This window comes from Sesamum indicum, linkage group LG12, assembly GCF_026168435.1.
Source record: "Sesamum indicum cultivar Baizhima isolate 11 linkage group LG12, ASM2616843v1, whole genome shotgun sequence".
Taxonomy (NCBI): domain Eukaryota; kingdom Viridiplantae; phylum Streptophyta; class Magnoliopsida; order Lamiales; family Pedaliaceae; genus Sesamum; species Sesamum indicum.
In genome coordinates, this window is record NC_142668.1 from 4,069,144 (window position 1) to 4,093,485 (window position 24,342).

Consider the following 24,342-nt stretch of genomic DNA (forward strand, 5'->3'; position numbering starts at 1 on the left):
ACTCACCATGTGTACTTACATTATTTCCATCATAAGAACAATTTAATTTAATTTAATGAGAAACTAAAGAAATATCAGCACTTTCATAATAGAATAATAAATAGATCGACGTCATGAAGAATAATTCAGAGAAAATTTTATTGAATATAAATTACTTCACCATAACTTTTAACCGTATTCATTTATTTGTATATAATTTTGGAGCTTTGAGCTGTTTACTTCATTCAATTAAATAATTAAGGTGGTCTCTATTAATGTAATTTGTTCTCTCGAATATTCAAGGAATACTTCATATTTGTGGCAAATAAACATCAATAGCACGCTTAACCAGAAAAAGGAAAAATTATGGCTGGAGATTTATTGACAAATATTTGAGAAATTGGAAACCAAAAGATTAAGTGAAACAAAAACATATTTCATATTATATGCAAATGATCAATAAAGAAACATTGTTGTTCAGTTTTCTTATAATTTCATGCAAGTGGAGTGTGTGAATTCTGCAAACAAAAAGAAGGGTATATTGTATTTGCTTCTCGAGTTGAATGAAAACCCAAATTGATACTATACAAGTTACAATGTCTGCTAAGGAAATGTAGTTTGTAACAAAGCTACAACATACTCCTAGAGCAAAAAAAATAACATGTATTAAAGAAATATCCTCAAAATCAGCACGAGTAAACGATGAAGATGTGGATGATTGGTTTTGTACGGCTGTTCACTTGTTGAAGAACAGGCTTCTTTTCTTCCCCTTCTTCTTTTCACCAGCCTGCATTATGGGATAATGGGATAAAATTTTGTCACATGAAGATTCTACAAGAGCAAGCAGATTCGACGCACAAATGGCAAAGTTAACCCACCATGCTAATGATCAATTCAAACCAAAAAAATATTTCAATCATATTCTAATGATCAATAAGTTTATCCAACATTTCTGTGACATGCTACTTTCAGATGAGACGGTAGCCTAGTTGTCCTCCAACAATATAACCTATCAAAAAGGCCTATGCAGGAGATCACAAGTGAATTCTAAGCTATCAAATGTAGAGAACATGTAGAATGTCATTCACTTCTCATCAGTCCTTGAGGACTTACTGGAAATACGAGGATCAGTTTGTTTCTGAGGATTTCCTAACATGCACATGGCCCACATGTTTTCGGGCAGAATGATAACAAGCAGGAATTGTACCTTCAAGATGAATAACTTCAAGGTCAGGACGATTGTATCTCTTGATCTGCAAAATAAAAACAAAAAAACATGAAAAGAAAAAAGGCAACAAAAGACTTTGCTAAGAATTCAAAGAAAATACCCACCATTAACGTTGTCCTCCAATAATATTGGAGATGTAGAAAATACACTTCAAATTCAGAAAACAAATTATGGCTCTTAAAATATACAGCATAAACTGATGAACAATCAAGCATACCAATATAAATCCGGCATCTACCATCTAATATCAATTCTCAACTTTACCATGCCATCAGTGTCTCCAGGCCATCATCTTTTCTCCTAACACAAAAAATTACTAGAGTACTTTGCACGCACTCCATATTGTTGGTCTCCTTTTGCTCGTTATCATCATTCACTTCACCTGTCTTGAATTTTTTGAGTTTTTTCCCTTCTGCCTCCTTCCTTATGCGAAAAAAAATATACCACCACTTATAATTGCAATACCCTTGTGACAGCCTATTTTAATTTTCTGTTCACTTCATCTTACACCCGAGTCTGCAGTTACAGGACTAACAGAAATGCTGAGATAGGGTTCCTCCATATTTCTAATGCCATTCTTCACTATTAAGATCAAAGAAATGGGTCTGAGTCATCTCTATACCAACTTCCTGATAGGTTCCATTAGCACAGTCAACAGTAAGCCTGCAATGACAAATTTCTTTGCTTGTATACAGTTGGGACAGGTAGGAGCTTGGTGTAACTGATTTATTTTTTTCTTCACTCACTCCATTCACCGAAGTGAACTCCGTTTGCACTATGCTATCCCTTCACTTCGTTCAGGTACAGATTTGAACTATGGGAGCAGTACGTTGCGTTCTTGGTCCCAAAGGGCAGGTAGGCAGCTAGGCTTTCAATGGGCACAGGACTGGTCCCAAGGAGCAGGCCTGCTGTGCCTTCCCAGTCCCCCTCGACGGAAGCCTCTTTTGAGGCTCCAGACTCGGTGTCAGAAAGGACCCTTTTGTGTCCATTCCTCAGGAATTTGGTAACCATTGCGGTTTCAGGTAGGGAAATTTTTTAATTATGAGATTTGTGGTTGGAATTTTGTAAATTGAAGCTTTTTGGGATTTCAACCTGATCTTGGGGCTACCTCAAGGTCTTGGAGAAATTTACAAAAATGATCTTCTATTAATCACAAACATGCCAAGATCCACATCTTCTACATTTGGGTCCCGCCCGACTTGAACCCAAGTACATACAACTCCAGATATGTCCAACCGATCATTCCTAGATCAATAACTAACTTGAAATCATACAGCTTGGGATATCTATAAATACTAGCCCTCCATGCTTTAAGTACAACTTTTGAGACCTTACGATTTCTTGACTTGTAAGTGACGTTTCAAGATTCTCAATTTACCTAGCAGATTTGGATCTTCCCTTATTCAAGTTAAGACTTTTCATGGACTTACTAGATTCGGACTCGGACACATCACAACCAAAGGAGACAAGAGGCCTGAGCATTCTGCCATTGCCACCATTAAACAGGAAATTTTATTTTAAGTTGATACAAGGAGGAATCTTCTTCCCTTCCAAGCAATTCTGTAAACCAAAGAGGCGTAACTAACGTCGCCTGAATATGATTTGAAATAACACTATCCGAGAATCAGCCACTACAAAGAAAAACTCCCGAGCATAACCAAAAAGATTGACAAAGTGACACAAGCAAAATGGTGCTGACTGTGTTGCATACTCGCAGCACATGTACAAGAAAAGCCACGAGGTCATGTCTGAAACAGAACATATGAATTAGAACTCCAGAGAATATCACATCCAGGGAACCACTTAAACTGAAGCTACATGAAAGATGGATGATGAGCTTTGAACAAATAATGGGACATGAGATACAAAATTGGATGTTACAGAACTCCATGGATTGATTAGTTTTTGAGCCTCTCTGCTCTCCCAGTATCTATATTTCAACCAGAGGTTGTTTCTAACATCTAGTCCCTCTCCATATCCTTTTTATCAAGAGAACACAACACAAGCCCATGGATTAGAGCAGTTCTCCGATGAACCATTTACCAACTGATCACGGTATCTTTGAATATCCCACCGAGTATTCTTAAGTACTACTATGCAGATGCTTTACAATAATTTATTAAAGTCTCATTACAACCTTTTTGTTTCATTTGTTTTTCATCATTAAAACATTTTTCATTAGATTCTCATAGTCCTCTTTTCTTCAATCCAAAACTTCTTTAAATCTCATGTTCAAGGAAAATCAGCAGGAAAATGTCAGATGACTACCTCTTGCACACAGCAATAACAGACCACCGAAATGATCGTATAATAAGCTCTCATTTCACCAAGCACATTTTCTCATAGAAAGGGATGACCTTCACCAAAAGCTTCAGCAAGAGAGCACTCATAAATCCAAAAAGGTCCATAAAATGCAGTTTAGCCTTCATTTTAGATAAGTCTTAAGAGTTTTTAGCTATATATCCTTTAGCATCGTTATATGATATATAACACTTTTGAAACTAGAAAGTACAAACTTGTCCTAATGGGAATAGCAAGTAATGGATCATCTGACATGTAATAACAATAAACACATCTGTCATGGACACAGCAAATAAAATGATTACAACTTACCCACTTATATCTGTCGAGTTAGCATCCACCCTCAAAATGCGTTCAGTCCCCTGGGAATCAACTATGGAGAATTCTGTTGGACTTCCATATGGAATAGAGACCTAAATAGTTTAAACAGAAAATAACAATGAGCAAACAAGAATACTTGCAACGAACAGGAAGAATACTACAACACAATAATTCTTTAAGACCGACAAATGGTGACGATGAGAATAAGTGGTTGATTAAATAAATAAAGTAAAACGAACAAGAAGAGTTTCAGGGACATTGTGCATGGAGATAAATAAAAAAATGTAGATAAACAGTCATAAAGGATTTATATTAGGAAGCATAATTGGATCCTTCAGCAATAAAGGTTTTTATGTTTATTGTATTGATTTACCCTACGTGACCTTTTTTCAATTTCTCTTCCGCATGTAGAATGCGAACATGCAAAGAGCACATATAGGGTGGGAAACTAAAATGTAAGATGACAAGGAATATAGATAAAGAGCACATACAATTGTTGATGATGAGAACTTCTCGACCACTACAACACCACTAGGCCCGCTACATTTTATGCTGTAACCATCCCTTTTAATGGCCAATGTAGCTGGCTCCCATATATCCAGATATCCAGTCTTCATGCCCAAAGAACAAAGGTTAACAGAAAAATAATTCATAAAGAGCCCTTCAATATAAGAGTTAAGAAATGCATTTTGCAATGAAAAAACAAGCTGGAGGTTAAAAAATAATAAAAATATCATTAGCATGCATACCGAAAGGGAGAGCTTGTACGAAGCATGACCAGTGTAGAGGGTCTTCTCTATGCAATTGTGCATAACAGGATCTGCAAGAGAGATGAAAGAAGCACATTAGATATACAGACAGCAAAGCTGCATTAACAAATAAACGGTGCACATTTAGTTAAAGAAACCTGAATATTAAAGGATTTTCATTGAACTGATTGATCGACACACACACACACAGAAAAATGATATTTCTACCAAGGAGCATCAGGCAAGATAAAAAAGAACATATAGGACTCTTAGAGACAACCCTGCACAGATATAAGGCCAAGTGCTAAAATCATGGAAGTGAAAAGAGGATTTGACTTCGACACAATTCTAATACATCTATGCATTTGACAAGCAAGATGGCGAACAGAAATATATAACAGGGAACTACACAATAACATTGAGAGGCTGGAGCCTATTGAATGGAACAAATAGAATTTCAATTTATGATAAAGAATAGACCCAAAAAGTGAAAACAAAACAAATATTTTGTTCCTCAAATCAGATTTTATTTCCAAGTTGTTCACATAAGAGACCCCAAAAACAAAATGCATACAATTTACCTGAAAAATCAGCAACATTAAGAAGTATCACAGAATAAATAAAGCACTTTGACATGCACACTGAACTTAGAGCAGATTGCAAGGGTTCAGGCAACATTTGTTAGTAGTATCACTGCTTTTCTTTTCAGTTTTCAGTTCTTGAGAGCATGTGGCCTGAATCTTTAGGTGGAAATTTTTCCCACCACTTTTTTCCTTACCTGGTTGAGTTGATGTCTGTTTTCATAGAACTTGCAGTCTCAGAAATATGAATCACATATAAAGAAAAATGAAGATTCTGAAGCCGCGCACATCTTAAACACAAGTGTAAAGGTAAAACTACAGATATGATTTGCCAAGTATCCATTACCACAAGTAATTTTCCTATGCTCATTAGCGAAGACCTTCACAAGTTCACCCTGAAATACAGAGAAACATAGTCATAAAAAATTGCAGCAAGCAGACCCACTAAGATGTAATGGTAAGCACACTGACAACTGATAGGAGATTGATCTGCCAAAGGAAGGATGGATTTAGCAATTTCAAAAATTATTATTCCCAAAGCAAATAATCATACATTTGAAACCATGTATAGACACAGGAACTACTAAAGTCAACTCCATAACTATGAAGTCGGCATATGTAAACCCCATCATCTGCTTTCCACATTTATGGACCAAGAAATCTATTTTATGATAGAAAATCAGATATGGCAGAAAAGCAGAATACTTAAGTCAGAAACCAAAGGAGAAGACCTACTATCTTTCCATAAGTTAACCCAAAACACAGATGGTTTTGGGGTTTACCAAATTGGTTTAAGTAACACCATTATCAACTGAAAGCCCCCAGCCCCTCGCCCCACATGATATTCCAGTAATACCAAGCCCAAGTTTCACGATACAAGCGCTTATGTTACATGGTGTCAACTCCACCACAACATCTTACAAGTATGAAGTACCTCTAATGAAATTAAATTCCAAAATCCAAATTTTTATTCTTCGTCAGATTTTGAAACATTTTTATCTCAACAAGCTCTGTGCGCATGCATTTATCCAACAATAATGGTGCACACCAGAAAAACTTTGTTATCACTAAATTAATACTGAATTTGTCATTTTTTTTCCTACAAATTACATTTTTCATGACATAATCAACCCAGAGACACCAAATTCTCCAAAGCCATACCAACTGTTGCTTAAAGCATTGCTAATACCAAGGTTTTTAAGATTTTACCATATCAATACTTCTTCTATAACTTCTAGTTAACTTTTGCATGTCTTATCATGTGCCCTCCTAATGGTTGATAAGAGGGATGTGCCAGAGCCCAGAGGAAACTCATATATCTCACTCACACTTTACCAGAGTATGCTTAAGCATGATTAGTCAATTTATGATAATCCAAGAGAACCTCAGCCAATCCAGAGAAAGGAACCTAGTTCAAAAGAAATCATATTCTTACTTTAGAAGCTTATACTGATGATGAATATGTTGGTTCCATAGAGATCATCAACTACATGGTATTGTACTTTTCTAGGAGGCAACCTAGCGACGTGGAGGAGCAAGAAACAGAATGTGGTGGCAAGTTCATCTGCAGAATCAGAATCCAGGGCTATTGCTCAGGGATTGTGCGAACGACTTTGGCTGAAAACTACTGTAGATGATTTGAGAATCAACTGGGATGGTCCTATGAAGCTCTATTGTGACAACAAGTCAGCTACTGATATTGCTACATAATCCTCTACAACACAAAGGGACACATTGAAATTGATAGACATTTCATCAAAGAAAAATTGGAGGAAGGATTGATATGTATGTCCTATGTTCCATGAGAACATCATTAGCTCGTAATCTAACAAAGAGGCTGTGCAGTTTAAGATTCAATGATCTTATATTCAAGCTGGGAACGGAAAGACATCTATTCCTGAAGCTTGAGGGGGAGTGTTGTGAAGCTGTGACTGAAATCAAGGGATTCAATTACATAATTTCCGAATTTAGAAGTGATTTAGTTTCCTCTTTCTCAAAGATTTCTTGTTGTAAAGGGATTCCATTACATAGTTTCCGAAGTTAGAAGTGATTTAGTTTCCTCTTTCTCAAAGATTTCTTGTTGTAAAGGTGGCAGATGTACACATGCTGACGCAGGCTGTTTCATTTACCAACTTAGCTTGATTCTAAGGGATTATATTAGACCTACACTTGTATATTTATAGTGATTTAGTTTCCTATTTTGCAAATTAGGCCATGCTTGAGAAAGGTGCAAGCTAGACCATGCGCAATGGCTCCAAGACCCCTTTGCCCATAGTGTGCCATCAGCCTTTAACAACTATACACTATCTACATATAAAATAATTTTTGCTATGGCTCCAACACCCCTTTGCCCCATGGTGCGTCATGAGCCTTGAACAGCTATATATTATCCACATATAAAATAGTTTTCCTAATGTCCTACAATAAGATTAACTTCTTTTTAGTATAGTTGATCCCAGAAGACTACGATTTCACAAGTACATACATGGCAGTACATACTATCAAAAGCTTTAGAATCTCATTGGTGCCATTACCTTCCAAAATATTACCCCATTTGTCAAACTTTTTCCTTCAAATTACCTGTTTCATGACATAATCAACCGATAGACTCCAAATTCTCGAAAACCATGCCAATTTCTTTTAGAACCATCGCTCCTACAGAGTTTTTTAAGGTTCTACCATATCAATACTTGTCCCATAACTTCTAGTTAAAGTTATGCATTATCTTACCATGACATATTGGTTAAACTTTTAACATGTCCAATTAAGCACCAAGTGTCCATCACTACATGTATTCCACTTGTACCTTTCCCCAAAATCTATTTTGCTATCCTTGATGTCCTTTGTAGTACTTAGTCAATTGCCCTCATCTGAAATAGCTTTCCTAAATTGTCCAACAATAAGATTAACTTCTTTATGTCATAGTCGACCTCAAAATACTCTGATTTCACAAGCAGGTACATGGAAATATAGATGACAAAAGCTTCAAACCTCATTAGTCTCATTACCTTCTAAATTACTACCCAATCTGTCAATTTTTTCATCAAATTTCATTTTTTCCTACATGACAACCAACAGACTCCAAATTCCCCAACACGATACCATTGTTTTTAAAACATCACTACTAACTAGATTTTTAATGTCCTATCACATTTACAATAAGGATAATAGAGAGGGTTTTTCCATTTCTCCCCTTCAATGTAACCACATGTATTCCAGTTGTACCTTTTTCCCAAATCTATTTTACTATTCTCGCTACACAACAGACCTTTGTACTACTTAGTCCATTGTCCACATCTAAAACAGCATTCCTACTCTGTCCTACAATAAGATTAACTTCTTTTTATTATATTATCCCAGGAAACTGTGATTTCACAAGCAGAAACATGGAAATATGATGAAAAGCTTTAGAACCTCGATAGTCTCATTACCTTCTAAATTATTACCCCATCTGTCAATTTTTGTCTTCAAAACACTTTCATGACATAATCAACCAATAGACTCCAAATTCTTCAAATCCTTACCAATTTTTTATAAAAGATCACTACTTCTGAGGTTTTTTAAGGTTCTACCACATTTACGGAAAGTATAATAGAGAGGGTTTTACCTTTTCTCCCCATAAATGCAACTACATGATTCAACTTGTACCTTTTCCCAAAATCTATTTTGCTATCTCGATAGACAACAGTCCTTTGTACTACTTGGTCCATTGTCCACATCTAAGTCCTACTTTGTCCTACAATAAGATTAACTTATTTTAATTATGGTTGATGCCAAAAGACTGATTTCACAAGCAGATACACGAAACGAAGTGTAAATTATCAAAAGCTTCAAAACCTCATTAGCCTCATTACCTTCTAAATTATTACCCCATCTGTCATTTTTTCTTTCTACAAACTATATATCTCATGACATAATCCACCAATAGACTCAAATTCTGGAAAACAATACTATTTCCTTTTAAAACATTGCTGCTCCAAGGTTTTCTAGTCAGTTAAGGGAAGATAATAGAGAGGGTTTTTCCTTTTTCTACCCATAAATGTAAAGCAGTCAGTTGAAATTGGTTTCCTTTTATACTTTGAATCCTGAAAGCACAGATTTGGTTAGTATGAGGCTATGAGCTATGTTTCAGTAGAACATAATTATTTATGATTATTACTTTGAGACAAAAAGAATTAAACCAGAACCGATCTAATTGCCACCCAATCGGGCAGCCATCGTGTAGGTAGTGTCAGATACTCTGTTAACATATCTTTTGACCTAGTTAACCAACCCAAACAATTTGAACTCAAAGATACTAATGCAGTCCCCTCCCCTTGCACACCCTGATTACCTTCCGTTTCCTATCATCCAGTGGCTGTACTTCAATGGCAAGATATGTATCCACATCATCAGCAGTAACAAGATAATTTGGTTGCTTCGCTCCTGGAATGAGCAATGAGCAGATCAAAGATAGGTTTAATAGAAAGAAAAAGCTAAGTAGAATTGAAATCAAATAAACAATAAATGGATTACCATCAACATAATTGAAAGATCCATCTTCCAAATGCCGTACCCACTGCACTTCAGTTTAAAAAAAAGAAAAGGAATTATATGAAAAATAGTAAAAGAAATTCTACAGAATTAACAATTGTAAATCAGGTAATTCAGTGCATAAAAGAGGAGGGGGGAAGGACAAAAAATAGACAGTTGAAGCACCTCGAAATTACAACTGGTTGTTCCATTTATGGAGTATCCACATGCTTGGAGTTGCTGTCCAGGAAATGCTTCACCTGAAATTTGAAGACCCTCTATTGCTGGTAGTGGATCATCATCTGCAGCTGGTCATTGTTTGCAAATTTAGAATTTTGTGGCCACCAAATCATGCTTAAAGCACTGTGAATGTTAAAAATTCAGACCCTCAGAGAAAGACGATGATGGCTCCTCAAGAACTGGGGGTAGATAAGGAGAATATGAGGAGTTGGGATCGTCCATAGTTGTTGTAGCTGAAGCTTTAGAATTCCAATTAGCTGAAGGTTCTCTATCACTTGGGTGTCCCCTATTCTCAGGTTCATCAATCTCGCTACTTCTAACAAGGTCGCCGAATGTGACTTTCTTACCGACTGTGCCTTCATTACTTCGAACAGTATGTTGTTCAGCCTGGCTAAACACAAGTTGTGAAGGTACTTCGTCCGATGCAATGTTACTAAAAGAGCAAAATGGATTTATTTTAGAATGACTAACAAAATATCAAGATAATCCATCATGAATATGAGAATGCCTATGAATAATACTATCACAATTTTGATTATAAATAAATTCATTCTCCAACAAACTAGAATCACATTTGAGTTAAGATTTCTGAATATGCAATGATAGGTTGAGTCATTCTCATTTAATCAAGATGTCAACTATTTATTGAAATACAGATCATTCGAAAAGAAAGAGTGATTACAAAGAATTGGGACAAGAAGTCTTCCAAAACACATGGATAAGTTAGATAATAAGTGCTTGCCAGACTCCCTTAAGATCCCTAATGGTACACCTAAATAAACCTAATATCTTGCACCAAAAGGAGGCAAAGTGTGTAACTTTCTGCCAAATGCAATTGAATACACATAGATCTCCAAAACGCAGACATGTAGGTGTCAGAAGTCAAACGAAAATAAAGCAATAAGACAACTACATACAAGATTGATCCGAACTGATGACAAGTCAAATAGTCATTCTTTAATGGCCAGGTAATTTTTCCAGCTGCTCGATAGCAGCGTAAATCCATTTTATTTCTATCTTTACAATGTTTGTTAAATATATAAACAATGCATGCACATACATCAGCACCTAATCCTCCTCAGACATACATTAACAACCACAAAATATGATCAGTGGAAGAATGAGAATACATAGTATTATTAACATGACCCCAGGAATTCTACACTAGTCTGAGACTATAGGTCCCAAAATATATTTTTACCTCTATATTAGTAAAAGGTCCTGCTGACAGAACAGTCTCCATTGGTCAAGGTCTACCACAGATTTATCCTTTGTTCTTAGAAATTTTAACAAAGACTACGTCAGAAGTTTCTTAATCATAAAAAACCATAAAAGGACGCAACACTATTACTTAAGAAGTTTATGTCAAGTATTGAACTTGACCACAAGAAAGAACAATTTGAAAATTTGCCATCTAACAAACCTCAGTCTGCTAACTAAAGTAGTTAATTTAAGAAAGTAAAACAGAAACAAGAGAATTTGGAATACCTAATCAAACTTTTAGTTAATAGCCCATTTTGTGATAAAAAAAGAATTAGCTCATGTGCAGGTCATATCTTTACAATCGTCTCATAAGACTAATATTCTTTAACCCAATTTTGAAACATGAAACTTTTTTTTTCTGTTAATACTTATAACAGATTGTTTTCATTAAAGAATCATACCGGATGCAATTTTCTTTTCCCACTTCCGGGGAAATAAATCAATGTGTACAGAGGTCAAACTAATACCATTTTCAGAAAGAGTGCTCTATAAATATATGATGCAGATACATTCCAACTATAAGAGAGATCATATCTCTCCAACCTTAGGTATGTTTTCCAAATATGAACACAAGATTTTATGAAATCAGAACCTACCACAAAAGGCAGTGGATTGGAATTGCAGATGCAGTTCAGAGTCGCAGTAGATCACCATAAAATTTCAACTATATGAGAGATCAATCGTAATTTGACCCTTAGGAATGTGATCATTCCAAAGATGATGGTCAACACAAAAACTCTATGAAAACAGAACCCACCACCAAACCAGAGGATTGGAATTGCACATTCAGTTCAGAGTCGCAGTCTTCAGTTGACCAGCTCACCTGCTTGCAAGAGGCGGATGCCTTTCCAATTCATCATGCTCAAAATTCTTCAAATTTTCCCGTCCACTTTGAGGGAAACCTAATATATCTTCAACCATTGATGTCTGACGATCTGAAGATGGCATCTTTCCATCAGAATATGTTGGTTGTGGGACCAGCTCCAGCCCATTTTTTATCTGGCAGAGCAATTTAAAAGTATGAGATATTAACTAATAATATCAGAGGTACTTATCAAGAGGGCAAAACATTTAGCACCCAACACTATCAATAAGTGAAATTTGTATATTTTGTTGACTGTCTAAAGGAGGAAAAATGTAAAACTTTTCAACAGCTTGAAACTATCAGCGGCACTAGTAAAAGGAAAAGGTATAAATCATATATTCATAATACTGAAAGATAGATGGAGCATCATTTGCTACATGTCCTTGTGTCATCATTAAGGTATTTGTTTCTATCTCTGATGTCATTGAGACGTTTGGGAGCACACTTCAGTTAGAAGAAACTGCAAAAATGTAGTAATGGTTTACTGAAATGACAATCTAACCACTCAGATATCCACTCAATCATTTGGGATAACTATATACCGAATCGACAACTATGTAAAATGCAGATCAGCAAAAAGACAAGTAAACGTTACCTCAATAGGATAGACTGGCGACTGAGCAAAGTTGGAGGGATTCACATCAGAACGCCAGGGCGCTAGTTGGTACTGGGACTCTTTCAGCTTTCCCTATAAAGAAATTGACTAAAAAATGATGCAAGAAATTGGAAAAACATAGAGGTGTGCAACATCAAATATGAGTCACCTGGATATACACCCTTTCTAATTACATCTTGAACAGTTTTTGATGCTCTACAACATACCTCAGTGACAAGAAGCTGTTCCTGCAAATGCCTAAACAAGACCTGCAATCAAGAAATTTCTATTAATGGGAGCAATAACCTCGAAAGTACTTCTCAACCAAATCCTAATGCCATTTCATAAACATCTACTTACGATAACGATCCAATGATAACATATTAAGTATCAAATCTGGGCTCATTACACCCCTATTAGTAGGTGCCAGTCATGCTAAGTCTTCAGCAAAGGCAGCCAGCAGCCCTTGTTTGAGAACTCAGACTGAAACTTATGTATCAAAATGAGAGCAGAGCTTTCTACAATTAAGTAGATTAATATCCGTTGGCATTTTCAATTTCCAATTTTGGTTTTGCTTCCTTTTGACAAACTGTGAAAAAATTTTACAGTGCCAGACTCGCTGGGTTTTAAATTTATGCTTATATTTTAATGGAAATAGTTGGGTGCGTGAAGGCCATAGTGGAGAATATTTTTGAAACATAACTCTCCGACTTCAGCTCTATCAGGTTCGTAATATCCTCGTCTTCTGCTCTGTCTGGGAAATGAGTAGAGACTGACTCATTAATGATAACGTCTTGCTCATCATACAAATTTTGAATATCCAACCATATAAGACTAGCATCAGTTTATTCCAGAAATTGTAGGAAAGAGAAATGAACTCAGAATACACAAAGAGTAATGTTGATAGAAAAATTAGCAAATCACATGTGGTAAAGATAAACAGTGCCATTAACAGAAATGACCCACCTGCCTGCGAATTCTCAAGATGAAGAAAGCTTTAGAGGATCTAGTCTTCAATTTGATTGTTTTCTTCTCTAACTCACTTCATTTTATCTCAAAGTTATCTCATTTCTTCATTCTCATTCTTTTCTTCTCCAACTCACTTCAATTTATCCCAAAGTTATCTCGTCTCAGCCCCTGACTGACTTACACCCAACCCAACAGTAAAAAATACAACAAAACAATTGAAAAAGTTTCAAGCTTTCAAACTCAAACTGCAGGTTCAATTTACATTTCCAGAAATGTCCAAGAATAGCCAAAACTCTAGCTTTATTAGAACTTTTAATTCCTTTTCCTTGGTGTCTTGGACAACATTATACAAAGAACCACCAACTCCAATCTGAATAAACAACCAGCATTTTCACCATATAGACTGCAGCAAGTAGCATAGTTCATCTCAACTATTAAATAGTATTTTGTCCAGGCAATGCCATCCATGACAAGTACAAGAAATCATTAAATAGTATCTCGTATATTAACCTTGACATTACTGACAATTGATTGGGCATCGGCAACAGGTGGCTGAAGAGAATATTCCGCAAGAAGAGGCATTAAAGAAGAAACAAATGTTAATCTTTCTTGTTTTGCAGCCTGAAAGAGCAAACTGAGTCTCAGTAAATGTTTTGCCAACATTTGTATAGACAGGAAAAGGCAAAGGCTGGCATAACAAATTGATTGATTAATTACAAACTGAGTCTCTGATCAATATTTAGTGAAGAAACATAAATTACTAGTGTCGTATTTACAAAAGGAAAAGGCAAAGGCTAGCATTATTGACAACATGAAACATAAATTAGTTCTTTATATATTACTAGCGTCAACATATCAATATTTAACGAATATTATTGCACAAGATGGAAGTTCAATTTTCCTACAATTTTGAAAGGGGGATTAGTATCTTATAAGCAATTAATTGAAGTTGCACTCATTCCAGACCATGCCAACCAAACCCAAAGGACCAAATCTGCCTAGATACACAATATATTGAAGGCCTATTTAAAAGGATACATATACCTGTAATGCATATGTAAGACGAACATTCTCCTCCATTATGTCTTGTCTGTAAGAAATTGCTTTAGATGCAGCAAGAACAAGATCCTGTTGTTGCTGATCAAAGGCCTTTGGGGAAGGGTAAAGCCACAGAACCTCCATCAATATTCAGAATACACAAAAAGGTCTCATAAATAAGAAAATCCTACATACCAGACGCATATATGATATACGCTTCTCCAGGGCATATTTCTCATTCTGAATTTGTGCTTCCTAGCAAAAGAAGAAAATAATTACGAAGGCATCGGGAATGTATAAGTATAAAATAGAAATAGAGTGCCCAAAAACTTCCTTACCTTTATTGAGAATTCTGTAAGATGTTTTCTCAATTGTAAAATCTCCTGTTCATGTTCCTGAACCTTTACAGCAATATCCTATACAGGTGTATTAGCAAAATGATGATAGAGTAGTACATGCTAGCGCTGTCTGCTGGCAATTTCTTGGTTTTAAAGAAATGATGCATTTGACACTTTCAAAAATTTTGAAACCAAAGAATAATTTGAAATGATAATTCAGTTTAGTTACGAGGAGATACCTGCTTTGAAACAGTAGTATTATTAACCTCTGCCATTGAAACTGAATCCCTTCCAGGATATCTAACCTCTGGATCCGGATTTCCTTCTTGCTGATACCTATAAACGCAAAGAAACAAATTAGAAACTAAGAAAAAATCTGTACTTGGAATACATTATTTTCAGCAGATATTACATCTGATATACCTGGTAGGAGTAAATAATGTTATAGATGGTGACACAAACTGAGAGAGGCCTGAACTGTCCGGTGCAACTGGACCACCATGAACCATGTTCAATGATCCATTGACGTTGCTGCTATAAAATTGGTTTCCTACTTGAGTTTTCATACCGTGATCTTTATTACTTTGGACAATATCTGTTTGAAGAACAACACACCTTGGTAAACCATGTTCAGAATTGATGTCCGCATCTCCAACCCCACCTATTTGATTTCCTAAATGTAGAACTATTTGATCAGCTCTACCCGTTTCATTAACATTGTCAGCCCATCGATCACCCAATGGAGGACTTTGATAATTCATACCACCTGATTTCTGCAGTGAAAATAAGTAAACTAAACATTGCTCGCCAATAAAAGATGCACAAGAATATGCACCATGAATTTTTATAAAAGTATGAAATAGGCCTAAGTAGTTCAGTTATACCCAATCAAGGAGTTTTCATGCATGAAATATAATAACAATGTTCAGCCAAAAGAGTTCAAAGGTTTCCAAAATAAAAGCATTAAAAAAATTGAGAAAAGTTTAAAAAAGTTTCAGTATTTTAGTTCATCATATATAACTACAAACCCCAATTTCTTATCAGCTCCAACCACCATAGTCTCAGCCTCCATCATAACATGTATAAAGGAATGGTACAAAATTTCAATATTTCTTTCTCTTCTTTACTTTATTGGGGCTGAGGTGCTGAGCTGAGGACCAGATGCAAGCATGGATCTCTTCTATTTCTTCCATGGTTCAAAGTGACCAATAGGGCCGATCCAAGAATATCTGAAGATTCCTATTATATTTTGAATATTTACGTATCACAGACAAGATCGGATAATAATGCTGATACAATGATATTATTAGCCATATTGGGATAAAATGGGGAGATAATATCAAAAACAGCAAACTGTCGTGAATGCTATATCCATTTGAAATTAAAACTTTTTTTCAAAAACTCTTTGCAATATGATTCATTTCATGTATTGTAACATGTACAATGAATATTTTCTTATTAATATTATAAATTATTTTTTATTACAAATCCAAATTTGACAATAATTTTTATTCTAGAAATTCTTGACATATACTAATGAGTAGCAGTTTCTGTTATTTGTATTTTATTTTATGATTTATTAATTGTTTAGAATTTTCTGGCGTCCCATAATGCATTTTCTGTATCTCCCGATAGTATCCCGATATGCCAAGTCAATATGAGACACTATTATCAATATTATCGCCGTTACCATGAGTTTAAACTATGAATTCATCCTTCCTTCCAGAAATTCGGTGAGGGCTAGCTAAACAGGTGAAAACTTTCCTTGTTACAAAAAGAAAATTGCAGTAACCAGTCATAGTAGAACACAAAAGTCAGTTAAATCGTTGAATCCGGTTATCCAAGACACAACCTGAATAAAAACTCCCATATGAAAATAACAAAAGGAACAGTTTTCTTCAATAGCATTACTAGAAGAAAACAGAAGCTTTTCAAAGGGATAAATAGTCCCCTTCAGTTGGAAATGGAGACAGTAGTGTCCAAATGCGCAAAACACCTGCCAAGCAATGTGGATGCTCATAAACTACTACTTCTATGATACATGACGAACAGAGTAATCTAACAATTACTTTTACCACCAAAACATCCAATGATCACATGGAGAAGCATAAATATGACAAGTAGAGGCCTGCATACTCAAGGAAAGTATATTCATATAAGAATGATGGCAGTTTGCAAAAATGACCTATATCTTCTTTTACTCAACCCTAATTGAATTGTCTGGACTTATCATAAACAATCAGAAGTATTTTTTATCTGAATATCAGAACAAAATGTATCAAACCTAACAAAACAAATAATTGTAACCTAATAAACTTTTGGATCAGGCATCCAGTGAAGAGCTCTTACATATCTCACAAGCTCCTCAGTTTTTTTCTGAAGTTCAGATCTTAAACGATTGTTCTCTTCCACCTGTGAAGAGCAAAATAGGAAACAGTAATAGTTAATTGAGACTGTCACAATCAATCGGATCAGGAATGCAAACAAGTTGTTCATTTTTCATAGTATCATAACTATAAACTCGTGAGTACAAAAAGCAATCACTTAGAACAAAATAGTACTTGAAAAAGAAAAGAAATATGAAACACGACACCGATCAACTACAGTAAAAAGAGTAGATTTTGGATGTGACTTGTTTATTTGATCTCAAAAGGATGGCATATTGGATTACCATCAATTGAAAAAAACATTTAAAGATTAACTAAAGAAGTGGTCATCGTCATATTATTTTTTAACAGTATATGAATAGAAGGCTGCACCGGAGACAAGAAAAAGGTAAGAGAAACAAGTCAGGAAGCCATTCATTATATGCGACTCATTCTTGTGCTTGTAGGCTTTTAGTTTCAAGTCTCTCATTTAGCTAAGATGTGTAGGGTTAGAGGGATGTATGAGAGTATTGAGTCATCAAAGCTCTCTCTCTCTCTGTATTATCCCATGAGCAAAAATATATATGCAGCCAGATACAAAGAAACCTCCAAGAAAACATTAATTTCAATCTAAAATGGAAGTGTACATGGGAGTGGATTAAACTGTTAAAAACACATCTGCATCGTCAAAAATTATGAAGCACAAAACTTCCGTTTCATAGATGATAGAAAAAATAGAAAGAAAGAAAAAAAAAAGAAAGCAAACACAACTTTAACCAGTGATTTTCATGATTATGGACTGCATATTCAAAAACCCATGGAACAAAGCCAATTCATGAGCATCTCAAACATTAGTACGACAAACTTCGGCTAAAATTCTGCCCTTGTGACTGTTCATTTACTAGTATCCATTTGACTAATGTAGTTGCAAATACGAATTAGGTATTTGACCAAAATCTGGCTCCCACAGAAAGTAAAACTATAATCCCAAGAGGAAGACAAGTAGGATCAGATTGGAATGGGTTTAACATGAGATGCAATTGCAAACATATAGTCTCCCCCATCAAAATTTGATTGAACTGCGTCCACCAACCTACTAAACAATGAGTTCATCGATCTCTCTCAATTTGAAAATCCATTACCAATGTTTGAACTGATATCTAAATCACTAGTATGCCACTAAAATTGGCATATGGGCATCAATCTAACAAACTATTTTTTAATGATTGACCAAGTTCTCTTCTACACTTTTGGAGCTTTTGCTACTGGTCATAGTGCCATAAACAAAAGGTAGATAAATTACTGAATGTCCAGAACTTTGAGAGTGAATAGTTATCTCCCACAGCTCCGCCCCTGGGTGCCATTACTGGTTTGGAGGAAAAGTTAACACACTCATAAGGTCTCAATTCTTCCTTGTGAAACAGATTCTATTTTGTTGACATTTACGTTTGGATCAGTCCATTGAAAGTGCCGGAAGGACGCATACAGCTAGTGATGAGTACTTTGTAGCAAAGAAAGCTTGGCATCAATCTGATAAGCTATTGTATAACTGAGTCTGGTGGAGGTCCTAGATTCAGGTCTTTGTTTATCTTTTCAGGCTTTTGGAGAGTCTGGTGTAGGTCTAGATCTCACACATGAAAGGTGCATAAACCGTTGATCAGCTTAAACTTGGAAAGTGACTAAACGAAAGGTTTCTGTACACCCCGCCATTTACTATTAAATTCTTTACTGCAAATCTAACTACTGGTTATATGAAGTCAGTCCTCAAAAGGTCCATGCAGAGAAAACTTTAAAAACCTCTTAAAATAATATTTCTTCATCACTCTTTCAAATGTCAAATCCAGAACAAGTCTCTTTCATGAGGAAAGACCAGTTGCTTATTTAAGCAAAAGTCTCAGTCCACTTGGTTCCAAAATTTCCAGCTATTCAGGTTTTTAAAGGCAGAGTTCCCATACCTTATTCAGAAAGGGATGTTGACATACTTCCTATCTCATCATGAATCATTACAGCAGGGGATTTCGACATACTTCCTATCTTCATCATGAATCTTTATAGAAGCGGAATTTGACATACTTCCCATCTTCATCATGAATCTTTATAGCAAACCATTTCATGGAAGAATCTCATCTGAGTCATGTCAAACTGAACTTCAACTAAATCCGTAGAACAAAGATAAAGTTCTTACTCAACCTTTTGTTACATTTAGAAGGTGTTCTCATCTGTTATCTAGTATCTACTACACAAAGCTCAAGATCTGGGCTTTAGTACCTTCTTCTGTTCATATCTTAAAAATGTTTATTCTGGGCCATCAATCGAAAGAAACATATGAAGATTCACGAGGGGTGTTTCATCCCTCATGTTTTCTAATTAAGAGGTCAAACTCTATATTACACGTTCTTCACCAAGAATAGTTGATTATATAAATGCCTATATAAGAGCATTTTTCTATAATATAAGCGTTGGTAACTGATAAAGCTTTGTCTATTCAGAATGGGATTCGCTATGTTGAATATTTTCATATATGTTATGCATCTAAGGCTCACCCAATGTATATTACCACCTACTTCACCAGGGACTGATATTAGCATTTACTTTCTTCTTCCTGCTTAACACAAAGTTAAATGCATCCAGTTTTTCTTTAGCTCATAGTTTCTCAACAGCTATTTGCTTCTCCATCTGAACATAGAGGACTCTACTCTGCATATATTTCTTATAATTTTTCAAAGATTACCAATTGTTTGCATGTTAATCTCATGTCAATCGATCGATGATCTAACTTTTGTCATAAGATTATTCACAAAAGCAATGGGTTATAGTCCTGCAAGCCAAACTTTCTTCTCAACTGAAACAAAAATTCAACAGCAAGTCAATGTTACTTTGTATTTATCGAACGGCAGAATCATATGGCTCCTTGAACTTGAAATTCATTCAAACAAAAACATAGCAGGCAGTTCAACATTAAGTAGATTATCTCAACGCTATCAATCCAGGCTGGATATCAGTTGCTGTAGCAGTGTAAAAGATGAGTTCTGTCAAGCAGAGACAGTATTCATTTGTTCGAAGCCATGGAATAAGTATACTTGTCATGAACCACAGATCTGGGCTTTCTATCAACTGAAACTTCAAAAACAATTTTTTCCTTCAATATGTTTATGTCAAGCATCTCATGTAACTGCCTTTACTATCCTTTCAGGTTACACATTTTGATTCATAGAAAACAATTAAATAACAGTTCATTTCTACATACTTGTAGCTTTCAAAAAGGAGTGTCGAGATTGAAGGGATTAGAATTATGCAAAAGAGGCATACACAATAAACCATTTCAAATAGTAATTCCTATTTATTGCTTAAACTAGAGTTGTTCTTTTTTTTAACTATTTTGAATGCTTTACGGACAAGCATACATGTATATTGCACGTAATGAACACCTCAAAGTTCCGCTAAGCTTGAGATTGAATTTATGTTGCAAAATATTGCACTTAAAGCCATAAAATAAAGTAACAGTGATTTGAATCATGAAGGAAAAGACTGAACATATTTATTTTACTTATGTATTCAGCCTTTCATACTATATTTAGCATTCTTAGTAAGAAGCAGAATGCATTCAATACACTGCCATTCCGATACTGAGATAACAAAAATATCATAACCTTGCAAAAGGATACAAAACCAAATAAACAACTGAATTCATGCGTGCTTTTTAAGTTATACTCCACTATTCATAAGCAAAACGAGGAAGATCTACAAATTATTATTTTGCTCTCTTTATTAGAAAACTTGGTCCATCACCAGGAATGCAGTAGCTATTACCGGGCTGCCAACACAGTGACACTCAAGATCAAACGGAATATCATTTGGATTATAACACTTATTACTTTCTATTAAGTAAATGCGCAGTAATTACTCAATGGAGCTAGTCTGAATTGAAATGACAGGACAATCGTACTTTACGAAAGTAATAAACTGTTCGATCATGGTATTTGCTTTCAATATAAGCATGCATCCAGAAAAAGGATGGCCATTGTGATTCTAAAATTCCCCACATATACGCCAATAAAATACTTAGTCTGAAAAAGATAACATATCCAGAGCAGAGTCATCCACTAGGCAGAAGAATTAAAATTTAGAGAGAACCCCAACAGAATATGCCATGATGAGAGTAAAAACTAATTTACAGAACAATCTTATGACAGCTTCTCCAAGCAGACTCCCAGCCAAAAACTAGTAGTAAGACCGGTTAAAAGAGTTCACCCAGTGCATAGTTGCATAAAGCAGCCAATTGATAATTCGAATTAAAGGTTACTTCGCAGGTCCATCAAAACCCTGGTCAGGTGGCATACAGCTGGTACGATTAAAGAAAGGGGAAAATACCTGCTGCTTGATAGTGGCCTCAGCAGCTTCGACTGCTTTCATAACCTGAAACAATCCATCATTACCGTTGATATTGTAGGGATCAGTCACCGTCAACCCCGCAAATTTGCTTTCTAAATTGCCTTCTCCATTCTCCATCTCTATTTTTTCTTTTTCTATAGGCCAGACCAATTTGTGTGCTAGTGAAAAGTCAAAAGAAAATGAAAATACATCAATAGATAGAGAAATGAGAATTCCCAGAAAGGACATGAAACATCAATGTTGAACAACAATTGCACCTGGGTTCCTCTTGCTCAAAACGACATCATCCTGTTGATCTTCACGCAGCTGGAGCTGGAAATCGAGGTGATGCCCCCAAGAATTTGAAGCGATGGTAGGTCTGAACTTCTCCCTGAGCTATCAAAGGCCCAGCCCTTCCTCAGGCCAAACGATAACTGCGATCAAGCACCAAATCGGTTGTACCAATTGCCCTGTTTCTTTTCCTAGCTGCCTAACTGGATCCCGATTGTAGCAAGAGAGGCTTCTATCTATCTTGGAAAGAAAGAACAACCATGCACTTGCAAAAACCCTATGGCTATGGTTGTGAAGGGGGAGGAGGGTTAGAAGTAGAGAAGAGCGTGTAACTCCGTCCGCAATGCAAAACTCGAAAATTGCCGTTGTAAATTCGTCTTAAGGATCTCATACGGTTCTATATAAACTAGTGACGTGGGCTGGGGTGGGGGGGGGGGGGGGGGCATAATCACAAATCATGAGTTTACTTGGAATCTAATTTACCCATTTTTATGTTTCTACTATATAGTACATGCATATATGAATATGGTATGTAAAAAGTTATTACACCTATATACATATGGTAATTATAGTTTTCAACATACTAATTACATATCACAGTGATATAAATGTGGGTAAGAATATATGGTTGTACTTTGTTCCTTTTTTATGACTAATATATGGTTCTACTTATTTTAACATGAAAAAATATTTTTTTTATTTAAATTTTTTATAAAATCTTACTATTGTTATTATCTTTTTGTATATAAAGGGGTCGAATATAATTATTTATAAGTTCTTAACTTTGTATAATATATCATGATATGTTTTAATTTTTGTATGCGTCTCGAAGAAAAATGAATTTTTCGACAATTTTCAATAAACAATTTAAAAAAGGAAATGTTTGTTCTATGTAACACTTAATCGCAAAAGTAAGCTTACTAATGTGACTAAGTCTATGAGCCTCACATTCAAATAGTTATACTATGCACGGAAATTAGAGTTTAAATGATGTGTTTCCATGGCGAGAGAGGGGTGATCGCTAGTTTGCCCATCAAGTCTAGATTTAGTACTTTAGACCGAAAACCAAATGAACATATCCTAACTTTTTAGGAAGTAATTAGAGATATAGATAGGATAAGTTTGGGATATATATTGAGATTGAGTTAATATTGATTATATTAAGTGGCTCAATTTCATATTTACATGCATTGAAAAAATAATTGATATAACTAATATATGTTTATTTTAGACCATAATTTGAGATTGAAATGTAGACTAATTTGTATTTTCAAAAAAAAAATTGAGCTTTTTTGACTGGCACTATTAATAATTATTTTTTTTGGTTAAAATACAATATATATTTATATAAACAGTTAAATAATATATACATATATATTTTATATAAAAGTTAAACAATATAACTTATATTATAATATATTTATATAAAAGTCATATATATATATATATTGTTGTAAGTGGATCGGTCTCCGGCAAGATTACAAAGAAAAATAATTACATAAACTTAAATATAGTTACAAACCTTTCTAATACAAATTACAGTGAGCCTAATAAACAGAAATAAGGTTACAAGAGCAAGACCAGGGAAGAGCAACAGTACATGAACTGGAGACATAAAACAGAGAAACAGGAATACGGCTCAGAGCCTTAAGACCCAAGGCCTACCAAGGCCAGAGGTCACAACCTTACTCAAGGTTGCTCAAATCAGACAGAAAACCACAAGGTTTTCGAACCACAGAGGTTCCCAAAAATCCACTAAGGATATGCCACAGAAGGCTTTTACAGTTTCCACAAAGGAGAAGCCACAAAGGCTTTAAGGTTCTTACCACTAAGGCCTTTTTTTTATTTTTGGAGAAGAAGAGAAGAGGATATATTATTTCGTTAGCAATGAACCGACCAAGACCAGCCATTTAAAGAGGCTGTCATGGGGAAGGTTACTAACGGCCATTTTTGGGTAATAGGAAGAAGCTCAGAAGTCAAAGGGTTGGGGAAGAACCCTAGGAGTCATTTGAAGAGGGAGAGAAGAGAAGAGCACAGACGGGATAGAGAAGAAGGGGAATTAGGGTTTTCAGATGAAGAGGCAGAATAAATACCAGGCAACCGGGTCGGATAGTTAGTGGGTTCGGGTTGGTGGATAGTGGGCCTCTAGGCCGTCCATTGAGCAAAGCCCAGACATCTGGTTTGGGCCATATAGTTTTACATTTTCCACCTTGGTCCAAACCAAGATGGTGGGTCAAGGGGCTATCATCATTGCCTTTGCTTCCAGTACCTGCAAAAAGAAAAGTTAAGGAATAACAGTTTATAAGTGAAGAATACTAAGAAAATTTTTAAAATT

The 24,342-nt window shown here is 35.4% G+C and overlaps 1 protein-coding gene across 8 annotated transcripts; it reads right to left on the reverse strand.

Moving 5' to 3' along the window:
• Positions 1-495: 495 nt before the first annotated feature.
• LOC105179356 (uncharacterized) lies at positions 496-22,392 on the reverse strand. Of its 8 annotated transcripts, none has more exons than XM_020691297.2 (23): positions 21,995-22,391; positions 21,717-21,895; positions 17,329-17,391; positions 15,595-15,752; positions 15,403-15,510; positions 15,219-15,315; positions 14,980-15,057; positions 14,837-14,896; positions 14,648-14,752; positions 14,114-14,224; positions 12,862-12,903; positions 12,635-12,727; positions 11,998-12,173; positions 10,058-10,344; positions 9,858-9,979; positions 9,675-9,717; positions 9,493-9,584; positions 5,506-5,554; positions 4,579-4,649; positions 4,321-4,440; positions 3,821-3,921; positions 1,093-1,232; positions 496-766 (listed from the first exon to the last, which is right to left on the reverse strand). In XM_020691297.2, exons 2-23 carry the CDS (start codon positions 21,852-21,854, stop codon positions 759-761), a joined length of 2,262 nt encoding a protein of 753 aa, XP_020546956.2. In that variant the 5' UTR covers positions 21,855-21,895; positions 21,995-22,391; the 3' UTR covers positions 496-758. The 8 variants fall into 8 exon arrangements, 6 of the variants coding, with proteins under 6 accessions (XP_020546956.2, XP_020546955.2, XP_020546953.2 ...); XM_020691296.2 differs by having other exon boundaries at positions 15,403-15,513; XM_020691294.2 differs by having other exon boundaries at positions 14,980-15,042; positions 15,403-15,752.
• Between the last annotated feature and the right edge of the window lie 1,950 nt (positions 22,393-24,342).